Source organism: Manis javanica, chromosome 12, assembly GCF_040802235.1.
Source record: "Manis javanica isolate MJ-LG chromosome 12, MJ_LKY, whole genome shotgun sequence".
Lineage (NCBI taxonomy): Eukaryota > Metazoa > Chordata > Mammalia > Pholidota > Manidae > Manis > Manis javanica.
The window spans coordinates 111,090,432-111,105,659 of record NC_133167.1 but is presented as its reverse complement, the minus strand read 5'-3'; the positions used below and the strand labels follow the sequence as shown (position 1 = coordinate 111,105,659).

Genomic DNA, 15,228 nt, shown 5'->3' with positions numbered 1-15,228 from the left:
AGCAGCCCAGACAAACAAGAGCGACTTCTCAACAGTCCATACAAGGGTGCCACTCCACTTTCCTGCCTCTCCTGGACTGACTTGAATGCCAGCTGTACCTCTGCCCATGCGGTGCATCATGCAGGGAGTGAGGGCCTCTTGAGTAGGGTGTCCACCCCTGGCGCTGCCCACGCAGAAACGCAGTCTATGCACTCCTGTGCGTCGAGCCCACTGTGGGACAGCACAAAGCATGTGGGCAGCAGGGGGTGTATCCTGCTCAACATCCAGACTGAGCCCTGCTCAGCCAGGTCTGCCCTTGTGCGTTGCATGGATGTTTTAGGGCGTCTGCTGTGCATGAGACAAGGGGGTGGTCAGGGGCAAGCAGACATGTCCCATGCACCAGAAGTTCTATTGAGGGGAGGCAGCTGGCCCACAGCATTAGCTACAGGTTTGGTTGGTGTCATAACTGACACTGTGATGTGGCACAGGATTTCATGCACAGCACACAGGCCAACGCTGCCCGCTCTCGGAGGCTGGGCAGGGGCAACGGAGTTTCTGGAGAAAATTTTAGGCTTCCTAGGCGATGAGCAGATTCTAGACAGAGAGGATTCTGTGAGGAAAGGCCCTGGCAGGGAGGAGTGTCATGTGCCAAAGAGGAAAGGCAGGGTGGGTGGTGCGGTCGCCTACCCAGGCCACATCAGACCTAGTCTTCACACACTGGGCTTAGGAAAGGTCATTCTTGTTTGAGGAACTGACTTGAGAGGGCAGCAAGGAGATCCACTGAGGTTGTGCTAAGGAAGTGGTGGCCCAGAGATGCGACCACTGACCTGGGCACAGTCTGGGGTTCTGTGAGTGCACCCGAGGGAGAGACCAGGCATTAGGTTGGAGTCAGGCAGGCTCAGGGGCCTTTCTAATACCCAAGTGACAGTCCCGAGGAAAGCTGAGGTACGATCTGAGCAGTCAAAAGTGGAGTGGCCAGCAGAGAAAGGTCTTCAGGCCATGGGCCCTCTGGAGAGGATGGACAGGGCATCCCTGACAGCCATGCAGCAGAATGGCTGGATTAGTGACGGGTTAAGGGGGACCCATGGGAAAGCTGTTCTGGTGGACTTGTCAGGGGAGAAGAGAGCAAGTCTGTGTGGGTTAGGAAAAGAGGAAAGCAGACCGAACTCCAGAGTCAGCATAGCAAGTGCGGGTGGAGAATTCCTTGGAGGATTTATTTGGAACCCAGGGAAATGCAGACCGAAGGTGTGTCTGAACAGAGGATGGCACTCTGCAGACGGTCCGGAGGGTGTGGGGCAGGTGCCTTCACCTTCTCCCCGTGTCAGGCCCCAGCGTGCTGATCAGAGTGCCTGGTGGCCATTTCACAGAATATCCTCAACCATTTGTGAGGTCCTTGAATTTCCTTAAAAGACACTTCAAGGAAGCGTTACCTCCCATGTTCAATGTCAGATGTTAATACTCAGCAATTTGCACACATAAAAGCACAGCCTTCAGAAAAGTGATCTGTCATTCAGGGCTGAGTAATGGTAAGACTGGAAAAAGACTGCCATGCTGGAAACAGCCATGACAGCTGCTCATGAAGACATACCGTCAGCAGGAGGCCATGTTGGGAGGCAAGTGAGGCAAGCACCCTCGGCTGGAGCACATTACAGATGGGGCCCCAGTCCAGAAACGGGCAGCTGGGCATCAGCTCCGTGTAAGCTTGGAAAGGACTGGCCCAGTGGGTTTACTCCAGGAAAGAGCTCAGGGGGTGCAGACATCAACTCAGCTGGGCCTGTAACTATTTTTCTTCATCATCCAAGCTGTTCTCTTTGCAAATTCTATTAGAAACAAGAGTTTTCTCATTGACTCCCTAATAGTTTGCAAAGAAAGGCCTCAAAAGCCACTACTGAAGCATTGCTGTGCAGGTGATTTGCAGTTACCAACAGAAAGATGTGCCCAGTGCACAACATGAGAGACCCCCTTCTGAGGGAACCCTGACCACCCCCCGAGCCAGCACAGGTCAGGCTGCCCTGCAGTGTCTTCACACCTTTAACTAAGGTGTATTCCCACTGCAGCCATTACCACAGCAAATTTTAGGACACTTCACCTCAGAGAACCCTGTGCTCCCCCAGCCCTCAGCAGCCCCTAATCCATTGCCCAGTACACCGGAAACATGGCATTTTCTGGACTCTATGGCTGAACCCCACTCACCAGCTGATGGCACCTGGGCTATCGCCCCGCGAGCCCACTAAGCTCTTGTTCCACGTCTGTGGATGTGTTTCCATCTCTCCTAGCCACACACCTCAGAGTGAAAAATCTGGGATCTTGGCGACTGGGTTCAAATTCCTGAAGGCCTGTGAGGCTGGTATGCATTCCCACAGCCGGGACAAGGGTCTCTACTTCTCCACATCACCGCTCTCCTTGCTCCTTACCACCTGACTCTAAATTTAGCCCCTGCCTCCCCCACCATGGGTGTGAAGCAGTGTCTCATTCCATTTCCTTGATGATTGACATGTTAAGCATCTTCTCATGGGCTTGTTGGCCATTTATGCACCTTTGGAGAAATGTTTAAGTCCTTCGCCCACTTTATTTTTAGTGAGTTTTAAGTGTTCTTTATATAATACAGTAGATACAAATCCCTTATCAGGTATATGTTACGTGACGTTTATCTTTAACCTACTGATGAGTCACAGACGTCACTCCAGAATGGAACATTTCAATCTCTTTAATCCCTGGTGTTCCAGTGTACAGACACCATGATTTATTTGATTAGCCCCTTACTGGTTTAATCCATCTAAGTTTAGTTTGAAATAATTCAATGTTTCATGCACTGAACTGTCTTTTAAAAATTGTTCTGCACTTAATGCTATGCTATGAAAATCATCTGATTCTGAACAGAATTTTGTTTATGTCTAGTTTTGTAGACATTTGATACTCTCAGAAAAAGGCCATATCGAATGGAAGTTGATGTATTTTGCACTTCAGAAATATTACCCAACTAAGGAGCAGTACGGAGACACTTTACATTTTTGCCGGCACTGCAGCATTCTCTTCTGGAAGGTAACAATTTTAAGTGCACTGTTGGAATTGGAGGATTAACCTTTGGTGAAACAAATTATTAATCTGTGTATTTTAATGGTAATTGTAAAAAAGTTTAAAAAGAGAAATTCCATTTGTGATACAATGTATTTCACCAGATACCAGGGTGGGGAATAGGTGCATCAAAGATGTACAGCTTGTGGTCTGAGTCTCAGGTGCTGAGAGCTGCAGCCTGTGGTTCTCTTCTCCTTTGGATGACTCAGTTTCTCCCTTTGCAGCATGTGTCTGGCGCTTGTGGCCACCATTCTGGGCCAGTGCCCCGCACACCCCCCTTGTATCCCTAGGGAAGCACTCTCTATCTTGCTGTCCAAGACACAGCCCTCAGCCAAGGGTGCTGTGACCAGCCCGACCAGTTCTCAGGGATGGCCCCCAAATGGTCCCTTCTCAAAGTTCTAAGAAGTCAGACTTTTCTTGAATCTGCAAGTCTGACCCTTCAGTGAAAAGCGTCAACTCTGAAAACATCATCTTCAGCAGCTTAAGAGTCCAGTAAATTAGGGTCCTTCATCCTGTCACTTTTTCCCCTACCTGGACCATATCTCTGATTAACTTTCCTACACTCAGAGGTAAATTTTGGTAGGTTCCTCTCCAGTAAAATTTGATTTTTTTTAACATATTAACATTTCATCATGGAATGTGCTGCCAGGGTCTGACTTGAGTTTGAATCCTGTGGAATTTCAACAGGAAAAGGGGCAATGCTGTGGTGGCCTGGTACAGGCCCCTTGCTCAGAGCGTGGCTGTGGGGCCTCACGCCTTCTTTGGGGTGACTGACTTCTGCCTGGTGAACACTACGCCCGTCTTTGTGTTATTTTGACAAACTCGACATTGTTGGCAAAGACATAAGTACTTTAATAAATCTTTTCATTTCAGCAGCATAGCTTCACTTTTAAATTTATAATCCATGTTTGAGGAGTGAATGTAAAGAGGTGTATAAACTCCATTAGAATGACACAATAAACACTTCAACATCATCAGAGGTGAGGGGTGTCGTGAGACTGGAGGACAAAGGGCGCCTGGCCAGAGCAGTCGCTCCGTGGACACTTCCTCAACAATGGGGACATCCTGGGTTCAAACTTTTTCTGGCCTGTTGCTTGGCATTTACTGAGAGGCACTTAGTAAATGTCTGAACGTGTCAGTGGGATTAGAGGTAGCGAGGAGCCCACAGTCACGTGCTGGCAGGGTGGGGCACCTGGGGGTTACACTAGCCTTTCCTGCGGGCCAGTTCTCTGTCACAAGTACATGCTGATGGCCATGGGCGCACCTGCAGGAGCAGGCTGGGTACTCTCAATTCCACTCTGAAGTGATACTCTCCAGCAGCCTGCTTTTCTCCTGAACTGACTGTTTTATTCTTAAAAAGTATTAGAAGCAGTAATGTTTTTCTGGGGTAGAAGTTGTCCCATTTTGCAGGCAGCAGACATTTAGGGGTACTGGGCCCTCCCTGTACTTACACAGTACAGGGTTTCTGCTTTTTGTCTAGCTTTCCAGAAGATTGGCTTGCGGATGCTTCCTAGCAAGCCTTCTGTCACCCTTCATCCTGTGATGGACACTCACAGCAAGTCTTTCCTAGTAAGATGGCTGCTCACAGCCTAGCTCACCGAGGCCATGTGCACCCACACTTTCACAGCTGCAGGGGCTGGCCTTGTGACACAATGCTTGCAGTCAGCTTTGTATTTCTGAGTACGTGTGTGGGAGTCTAAGAAAAAGGCCAATCTCTGGGCTATCTGGTGAAACCCAGTTCCTAGGGTTGCACCAAAGGCAGGCAGATCTCCCTGCACAGCCTGCAGACTGATGTGGGGCTGACTGGACCTGGTCCTCAGCTCAGCTGCTGTGCGGCCACCGGCAGGTCACGGGTCCCAGGGCCTTGTTTTGATGACACAACCTGCCATATAGTTTAAGTTTGGAGCTCCCTGGCACACGGCCTCATCTGCTTCCAAGCTGGCGTCTTATGTGCACTGGGTGCACAGCTGGTGTCAGGGTTTAATGTCTACCTGCCTTTGCAAAGCCTCCGAAGGGGTTAGGAGGAGAAACAATGCATCATAAATACACAGTAGGGTCTCTGGTGCCCTGGTAGTCTGTGAAACAGGACTGCCCAGCATGGGGCCTGACCTTGGTGAGGGGCTATTTCTTGCTCCTATGGCTTTTCCAGCTGGAGCCCTGCCCTCCCAACTGCATGAGTCTTCAGTGAACTGGACATGTTGGGGTGGGGGTCCAGCGCCACCAGGTAGGAAACAGGACTCTCACTTGCTGCCTGGGTGTGTCCACTGCCCAGGACATGGGTACGTGTCCAGTGCTCACACTGCAGGCTGAGGTGGCAGTTGGGAACAGACTGGTAGTTAGAACCTAAGACCAGGTGGTAGCTCCGAGATGCACCATCTGCTGCGTTAGCTGCCGGGATAACATCCCATGTGACCACCCTGTGCGGCCTGTGGGTCTCTGATGGAGGATGAAGCAGGGCGGCAGTGAGGAGGTGCTGCTGGACTAGCTGGGATGGTGTGTTGTCCAGACAGCAGGTTATTGCCGAGCTTGGGCTGGGAAACCATGAATTAGCAGAAAGGCGCATTTCTAAGGGGGGCTGGCCTGTGCCCCGCTCACACGCAGACTCTAGTTAACACACAGTGTTCAGTCATTAAGGAAGGAAGGAATGACTGTAAACTGTATGTGAAAATACCTGAACTGCTCTGCATACTTCCCAGTGAGCACAGCAACCTCCTCAGCTGTCAGCCTGAGACTTACAGGACAGGGAAATACTTGTCACTGTCAGAGACTCTTCCCATTGTCCATGGTGCCTTTTGTGCCTAATCTGACGCCATTACCATGCAAGCTTAATGATGATTTTGCTTACTTATGTAAAACACATAATATGCATCAAACCTAAATGTCTTATATGTGCCGCCTCCTCCTAATCTTATATTTTCCTTTTTTCTTCCCACCCTGCATTCCTTCCTGATTCTTTCTTCACGATCTTAAAGGACTGCCGCCTTGCTTTATTATTCAAGGTACCTCCCTGCTTTACCATGTGTGCCATACATAAACCAAGGTGTCGTGACATGCCAGCCTGCCATAATGCAGACCAACATGTTAGACCACAGCCCTCACTGATCCAGCATCATGGCACGTGTGTTTGACCATCACCCAAACGTGACTCTTGCTTCTTTCAACCACCACCAAGGAATTTTCATGAAGCACCTTGTAGGCAGCCCTGGGCAAGGCTCAGCCCTAAGGGGAATTGGGCCAGGAGAGCTCCTCTAGGTACAGGGCACGCCCAGCAACTCCAGACAGGACATGCAGGTTCCTAGATCTCTAAAGAGTGTGTCAGTCGCTATACACAAAAACCCTGTTTTCTTTTTGCTATAGTTTTCCCTTAAACACACTCCTGAGTCTCCGGTAGAGTGTGAGCTCCCTGCTGCGGGGCTGGTTGTCGGGGTGCCACCCCAGACTTCTAACTGCATGGGCCCCAAGCGTTGGGCTAGTGCTGGGTGGCCACAGGAAAGGGGAGGTACCAGGTCACAGCGGGGATGAGGAGCACGGTGTTAGCCGTGACTGGGGGGACAGAAACCCTGGGGTGCTACCCCTTCTCTCAGGCCCCAATCTCACCCACCTTAGCTGACAACCATGGCAGTGCCTGTGGGGCCCTCACCAGTTCCCCCACTGTCTCTGTGTCAGGCTAGCGCTGTTCCGTGATCACGCCTCTCTCTCCTCTGTCCACAGGACTCGGGTCACCCCTGCACTGCCTCCGACCCCGACAGCTGCTTCGTGCCCGTGTCCCCGCAGCACTTCATTGATCTCTTCAAGTTCTGAAGGCGCCCTTGCCCTGCGGCTGCCGCTGTTGTTCACGGGAGTCAAGAGCTGCAGAGAACTGGCCCATGTGCACAGGCAGGAATGCACTGTTGTGTATTTCCATCTTTTGGGGGGCAGGGAGCCCAAGCAAAATCATTCCTACGTCCTTCTTTAACAAGTTGTTTTAAGCATATTAAACTTGGCAAACATGGTGCAAAAGAGATTCGCGTTTTCAGCACCACAGTCTGTGTGCTGAACTGATAACAATCAGCCAAGAATAACCTTGTCGTCAAATGACAATTTCCCAGTGTTGTACTGTTTGGGGGCAAGGGGCAGAACAGTTCAATTGGTCCTTGTTCATATATTGTGCAGAATATTTATTTTTCTTAAGATGCATTTTGACTGCAATGGCTGTGTCCAAATGAACCCTTTGAATGCATGTGAGTCCACGGAACCATCTGCAAACCCATCTGGTGTTTGACCAGCAAACGTATGGGTGGCACTCGAGGACAGACGCTGATCTGCCAGCAGGAGGGGCTCTCACTGCACCGTGAGGGGCCTCACTGCTGGGCACCTGCCAACTGAGTCAGGGCCGGCCCATGTTACCTCACCTTGGCTGAGACTTCATAAAGTAATGAGTCATGTTTATCATCTTACTAAAAAAAGTAGTGTTAACAATTTAGATACTAGTTATTTAAACCTTAAAAAGATTGTTTTATCTTAAAGAAATGCATGTCCACTTTAGAAAACATTGAAAATAAAGGTGTGCAAAAAAATAAGTCGCCATAATCCTGCCACCCAAAGGTAACTGTGCTTGTCAGAAAGAATGTGAACAATAGCCCCCCAGCAGCCACAGGGGGGAATATGTAGTGCTATGTATTTTCACCTTTGAATAGAGTTGGGGACTCAAGCAAAATAATTCTTACTTCAGTTTTTTTTTCTTCTAAGCATAGCAAGATTTGCAATTCTGCATATTTATAAATAAAGATTCTGGATTTTCACCACATTCTGTGCTGAACTGACACTACAAGTGAGGAATATGCTTCTTAAATGTCAAATGATAGACGGTTTCCCTCCAGGTATGGTGTGGAGATCCAGCACCTGTGTATTCATAAAACCATAGCAATTCTATATACAATGTTGATTTTATAACCAGCCGTTTTTTCAAAAGCATTTTTGCAAACATGATATTTTTTCTGGCTATAGAGTGTCACACAGTTGGAAAAATCTGTTGTCATGACATTCAGATTTTGATTTTTGCTATTAACATAACTGTGATAAGAGTCATTGTACTTAAACTTCTGTGCATCTGATTATCTCAAGATAAACACAAAGCAAGAGTGAAACTTTTTTAAGGATGTTTCCAGACTGCTGGTGAGAATACACCTTGTCATGTCTTCCTAAGAGATGGGGAGCCGAGTGCCCACACTCTCTGAAGACTGGTGCTACTTAGACAGTTGAGGGTCAGTGCAATCTAGTATGTGGCTGAGCATTTCTTTTGTTTGTTCATTTCTGGTAAATTAGCTAATGGGTCATATTATTGTACTTTCATATATGGGTCTTTTCTGTGTCAGCTTCTTCCTGAAAGGGTATTATTCCCTTCTTAAACCTGCAGTTCTTTTCCCAGAAACAGTTTTCATCGTGTAGGGAAAAGAGTCCTGCTGTTCCTTTATTGGCACATTTTGCAGGCAACAGACGCGCTCAAACCCCAAACTGCGAGTGCACGTTGGCAAACCTACACCGTGTATGAGGCACGGTGGTCCTGGGAGCACTAACAGGGACTCACTCGGCTGTGTGAGGCGAAGACCAAGTCAGGAGACAAGAGTAAGTGGAAGTGTCGTGGTTCACACCCCTCAGCAGTGTTTCTCAACACAATTCCAGGCCGTGGGCCTGCACTCTCCACTGGACCCAACCACACTTTCTCTGTTGAAGTGGAGATTTTAGGACACCCTTAGCCGCAGAGCAGGCGGTAAGTCTCACACCCTTTGTTCCCTAATAGGTGACACCACAGTCAGGGTGACCAGAGCTGCCCCACAGGAGTTGCCCACCAGGGAAAGCTGATGTGTGGACATCATCTCAGCTCCCCTTTGCCTACTTCAGGTGAGAAATATATTGTTTTGTACCTCAGTCTACAAATGTATAGGAGTCAGAAAAAGCCAACTGTAGAGTTTCTACAGTAGGTCACCAAATGAAGCCGTATCTGCCTGTTATACATATTTACCAGATGGGGCTGCATGCAGAGAACTGTGTACTTAAGACAGTAAAGGTTTTGACCATGTACAACTTTTGCTGTAAGTGCTTTTAGAATCATACACGCAACACTTGCATAGGTGTTTGAATGCTAAGATGTTTGAATGCAGAATCGTACTCTACAGCCTTGCTGACCCAGTCATTTGGCGGGTACGACCCTGCTCAGGTGTCGCTAGTTACCATCATTGGTCTGGAGGCCCTTTCTGTCCGGCCAGAATCCATGCGGTGTTGCACAGCAGTGCTCCACTGTCAGGGAGTGTTCAGTCTTTCCCCCACAGGTGTGATGGTAGCTGTGTGCTCTTTGCAGGTGCCCTGATCAGGCTGAGGCTGTTGCTTTTTTTAATCAGGAAAGAGTGCTGGATTTTGTCATGTGCCTTTTCTGTCTCAGTGGTCGTGGGGTATGCTGAGTTAGTTGATTTTTTTATGCTGAACCATCCTGCATTCTGGATTCAGATCATTAGTGGTTGTGGTGTGTGATCCTTTTTATTAATGGCTGGAATAAGTTCATTGGTATTTCCCCAAGAGTGTGTCCTGAGAGATCCTGGTGTGTCCCTCTCTTTGATTTTGGCTTCAGGGTAAGTGAGTTTCCCCTTCTGCTAGTGTGTAAAGGATTGGTGTCAATTCTGTGAGTGTTTGGTGGGATGTCTCAGGAGACTCAGGGCTTCTCTTCATAGCACACACAGCTCCTTCATAGAAGAGCCCCGCCTCCTGCCCCCTAGCAGGACAGGGCAACTTTGTCTCAGCATGTCTTAACTAGTTAAGCTCTTCCTTCTCATGGTTGACACCCAGCCTAGCAGATGAGGGGGCTGTAGGACTCAGCTCTGCAGTTCACCGCCCTTTGTTCCCCCCACCAAATGCAGCAGCCGGTGAACTGCACCAAGTGTGGACAGAGTCTCTGTAGGACCTGCCCGTCCACCCTGGCTGCCAGCATCAGAGCTGGGTGCCCTCCAACCGCTGTGCCCTCCGGGCTGAAAGCCCTCATTTCCCTTCTCTTCTCAACTTACTTTTCCATTTCCTCCTCTTTACACGGAGAGAGCAGACTCCTAACCTTTTGGAAAGTGGTGTCCCCCTGAGCCCAGTGCCAAACGCCAGAGCCACCTGACTGAGCTGAGCAGCTGCTCATGGACGTGCTCATGCCTCCCAAGACCCCAGCACCCATCAGGCGAACTAGGACCCTCACTCAGCAGGCATCCTCAATTCGCGCCGTTGCCAACTCAGATCCCAGGTAAGATGGAGAGGCCTGGAGCACAGACAGAGAAGGACCAGGGAAGAGTTCCTGCACCATGACTTGGGGGCACAGTCACTTAGGACAGTGGGTCTCCAAAGAAATCCTGTTGCCCCCCCATGAGATGCTTACAACTGTTGTTTTGTATTTTGGATAAAAACTCCACTTTTTGATGTGTTCGGCACAGATGAACACAAGTACTTTTTTGTTTAATCTGCACGGAAAATTCTAATGTCATTCATTGAAAATTTTTAATTATGCTGAAATATATCTAAAATTTACTATCTTAACCATTGTTAAGGGGCATTAAGTGCATTCACCTTCTTCTGCAGAGATCTCTACTCTCTGTCTCCAGAACCCCAACCTGACTTTTCTCTCTCTGAACCTGACCTTTTTCTCTTTTTCAAGTCACCTAACCTGGTGCTTTGCTCATGAATGAGAGAAGGGGTAAAACCCTAACTCGTGCCTCCTCTGCTGCTCTGAGCCTCAGGGGCTCCATCTGCTTCAGCCACCAAGGACAGAAGTGGCTGCTTATTGTTAAGTGCCCCAGATGCAGGGACCTTGCTCACAAGAGAGCTTGTACTTCCTGTTGTTAGAATTGCAGTAACTGCTTTACTCAGGATGTGTTCCTCCCCTAGGTGACACTGCTGTCAAGTTCTGGGGCCAGAGGAAGCTGCTGCACTGCTTTCCCAGGTTCTTGGGGAAAAACAAGAGGGACGCCATCTCATTCACTCAGACGGACCTCGGGCCTCTTTCATCAAGGCGCCCTCTGCCTTTCTGAGGATGGTGCATATGTGACCCCAGACAGATGTGCGAAACATTCCAGGTAAAGAGGCGTTCTTTTAACCACTGGCAGTAAGACTGGCTAACTTAGGGCATCATCTGATTAACATTTGCCTGTAATTTTCTTGACATTGCACATGGCCATAAAGATACCACTGTTTTACCACAGAAATGTCTCCAGACCTCCACAATCCACTCAGGCACAAATCTAGCTCCTGCCTCCGCCTGTTACACCACCTTCTTCTTCCTTGTCCCCTTCCCTGGAATCGCTTGTTCCATGTGAACAGCCCAGTACAGTAAGTGCGCATCGGTGGGCTAGGGCCTCCCCCTTCTACTGGAGGGATGGCCGGCTACTTGGGAGCTACCCCCATAGGGACTCCTGCAGGGCCTTCACTCTCTCTGGGCTTGCAAACCAGTACTCAGAACCTATCCAGTCATGGGCCAGGGGCTTGTGGCCCCCTCATCTATTCCATACTCTGCCTCTGTCAGAATGCTCAGCTCAAGCACACAGTACCACCTCTACGCTAAGGGGGCTGTTCCGAAGTGAGCAGAGCCTTCCAGGGCTGGTTTTGGACCCGAGCGTGGCCCATGGTGGGCCTGTCCAGCCCTGCTACTGTCTACTGCACTCCAAAAATACAAATGGAAAATTCCAGAAATAAACAATCCAGAAACTTTAAACCAAGTGCTGTTCTGTATGATGAAATCTCACTCCATTAGCCACTATTGGTCTCACAGAGCCTGTGCTCACAGAACCCTTAACAGTGGTTGTGCTGGCTAGTTGACAAGATGTAATGTGCTTCCTTCAGTTGAAAAGGTGAGTTCTCAAAAAGGGAAACAAATTGAATGCTGAGGTTGCTGAGATCCGTGGAGGACAAAGCAACTGTGTGACACTGTTATACAGTCATTGGTTCACCAGGAGTACACAGATGGGTGAGACATGAGCGGGACACTCCGGCAGAGGGGATGGGTGTGCATAGAGAAGTGCCACTACCCCAAGTGCTCTGTTGTTGGGGACAGTTAATTCTGCGACTACATGGCACGAGTGACTCCCCTGGGTGTGGAAGGGCTAGGATTCCACATCCTGGGAATGGGACACAATGCCCTGGCCACTACAAAAGTGGAGCAGCTCAGGCTGTTTCTACCTCCAGCTACAGCTTCATGGCTTCAGCGCCTTGAACACACTTGATAGCAGCTGATGCAGACCCTCCCTGGACACATCCATTCTGGGAGACATTCACTACTGGCAGAACAATAATGTTCCCCAAAGCTGCAACAGGGAATTAAAACTGCAGCGCCGATGTCCGCTGGCAGAACTCATGGAATAAAGAGATGTGAGGAAAGCCATTCACACACCAGGTATAGTACTTGCCTGAGAGGTGGGGGGTGCGCTGAAGGCTCTTGAGGTGTCACCTACAGGGGCAGGTGGACCCTGCCACAACCTAAGTACTCCAGACTGCACAGGTGTATGGACAAAACCGGGGAAGGGCGTTATTAGCCAGCCATGATCGTCGGAATGAGTTAATGAAAGAGATGACGACTTCTGATATCAAGGTTCTTTTAAAAGGTTTCAGCAGAAATCTTTCAACCATCACAGATCACCAGCCACATCAGGGCTCAATGACTCCAAGTAACCTGAAGAGGATGGTCCTGCTGACCCACATCCCCATCTTGCTGGTTCCTGAGGTGAGGACAGTGCAGTGAGGCAGAGAGCAAGCACATCCACAGAAGTCATAAATTAAATGCTGTCAGACAAGATCGGGAACAGCACAGTCCTGACTGTCCCCTAGGGGTCTGGACGATGTTCCCTGCCAATACGGGGGGGGGGGGGGGGGGGGCGCTATACGCTGTAGTATGAATGGTACATAATGACACTCCCACAGTTTGGAAAGGTTCATGGGCAGATGCTACCAGGGCAAAACCACCCTTTCTGGTTCTAGAGCCTCCTACTCACTCACCTCTGGGGCAGACTGCTCAGTCCTATGAAGCCACATCAATCCACTCGTGTGGGTGGCTAGATGGGGACCATGCAGGGAGGCAGGGCACAACACCCCCACCACACAGACCCTGCAGGTTGCTGACACTCATTTAGTAGCACCTGGGTGGGGCTACATCTGCAGAGGAAGGGGTAAGGGATCCCCTGAAGGATGCAATCCTGCCTGCTATCACCCAGGCTAAAGTCCTGAGAAAGTAGGAAGCTTTTAGGAAGCAGACTTGATCTGGATCAAGGTAACTCACGGAAAGCAGACGTGTAACCCCTGGACCAGCAAAAATACACCACAGACCCACTGCCTGCACTTGACAGCCTTCCTGTGGCCTTCCCACTGGGCTGGGGACATGCCTCCAAATCATTCTTAGTTACAGTGAGCCTCTGTAAGGCCCAGTCTGGGTCATGGCGGATGACGGCTTGGGGGCCAACCAGCACGCAGGGCCCAGATCTACAGGACTCAGGGCCAGACAGCTCCTCTGCCTTCCCACCTGAGCACACCTTGAATCGGCTCATCCTCCACAGCACAGACTAGCCTGGCAGCTGAACTCTGACCTCACTTTGGTCATAGAACAGCAGCAACCCTGCCTTCCAGGAGCACCCGGAGACCCACCCTGGCAGGTGGAAGGCCCAGATGTGTGGAGGCGGCCTGCACTATAGTGGCCAGGTCCCCTCTAGTGGAGGCAGAGGCACTATTTCAACTGTCATTGTTAAGTTTTTGTTGGGACTCATTTCTGGTTTTGCTCAGATTTCACCCCTGAAAGTCTGAATCCTCACCTCAGCCAGCTGTCAGCTAGAGTTTCCAGTACAGGGAACTGAAACCTATCGACTCAGAAAATAGTCTATACTTCCCTCAGGGGAAGTGACCGGCTGTGTTTCTCTCCCTCCCCACCTACTTTGCCATGCCAGGTCATTGTCTACATTTTACCCAGCAAATGTGTGCGAGGGGCTGCCGACCTGGCCCTGTGGGGAAGGGCCCGCTGTGTGCTCCACACTCTACAGGGCCCATCTTCCACAGAAGCCAGCATTACTGTCCTGACACGTGGCACACGCCATGGGGGGCGCCTCTTGCACAACCCAGATGAAATCTCGGGTCAGCATCGCTCTGAGTGTGTGCACAGTAACATACCCTTTACTGTCATAAGAGGTAAAAAGGGGCATAAGGATGCTCATAAACCTGAAAATAAACACAGACACTCATGTCATCAAAGCTGCAAACCTCCGAATGAAACCTGAGGAAACAGCTCTACAGCAGTGACAGCACAGAGGGAGCTGGGGAGACGCTTTGGGGCCAACTGACAGGGACTATGACCCGGAAACAGCCTTTCAGCATCTGGACCCTCCTGCTTCCACATCCCCATTACTTCTTCCCAGTGGGAAAGACCCATAGGCACGTCTCTGGATGCCAAGCGGCCTGCCCACCAAGAACAAGTGCTGGCAGGTGAACAGAGCTGTGGACACGAGTGGCCAGCCTCACACACTGACCAGAGGGTGGGCCAAGCAGACCCTCCCCATTTGGTGCTCCACTTCCCAGAAGAAGAGTGAAATCAGGAAAAAAATGAGGACAAAAAGCAACTTCTGTGGAATTCGAGCATTCCCTAGAGAAAGAGCTGGATCTGTTGTGCTTTAAAAAGAGCAAAGTGAGAGTGCTGGGCCAGTGCCCTGATGCTCCCCCCCCCCCCACTCTGTGAGGCCTGAGCAGTCGAGCCGGACTGGCGCGTGGGGCTGCATGGAAACCAAAACGGGCGTTCAGCTGGCTCAGCCCCACCACCAGGTAACGCATAGCCTCAGGGCTGGGCTAATGGGGCACCAGCAGCCGTAGGGCAGGAGGGTGAGCTGGGGAGTTGGGCCTTAAACCTGGGGACCAACCCTACAGCCTATGACTCCCCAACCCATGACCCCTGCAGCTGCATGTCCTGAGCCCCCCTGAGGGTGGCTGGGGAACTAGGGGCAGGGTCTGGGGGAAAAGAGCATAGCTTCCCAGTCCTCCACATGTATGCACAGAATGTGGCCAGTTGTGAGCCAGGAGGGAAACTCTGACCCCACACAACACATTTCCTGCTGACCCCAACCACAGATGTTAGCTGGCTGCTCAGCAAGGGAGCGGGCACTACACCGCCACACCTGGGCTTGGGTGGGCAGCGGTCCCTAA

General features: G+C 50.3%; 1 protein-coding gene across 13 annotated transcripts in view; it reads left to right on the top strand.

The window, feature by feature from the left end:
• The window catches only part of FBXO25 (F-box protein 25), a 46,026-nt gene extending 33,854 nt beyond the window's left edge, over nt 1-12,172 (top strand). For 11 of the 13 annotated variants that reach the window (XM_073219262.1, XM_073219260.1, XM_036995756.2 and 8 more), the window contains 3 exons: nt 2,878-3,021; nt 6,027-6,053; nt 6,766-8,132. In XM_073219262.1, the coding sequence (XP_073075363.1) occupies nt 2,878-3,021; nt 6,027-6,053; nt 6,766-6,855 (261 nt within the window). In that variant the 3' untranslated portion in view covers nt 6,856-8,132. Of the gene's footprint in view, nt 1-2,877; nt 3,022-6,026; nt 6,054-6,765; nt 8,133-8,522; nt 8,659-8,833; nt 8,935-10,123; nt 10,310-10,947 lie in introns of those variants that run through there. The other 2 variants (XR_001854106.3, XM_073219261.1) reach the window with 2 other exon arrangements.
• The last annotated feature ends 3,056 nt before the right edge of the window (nt 12,173-15,228 follow it).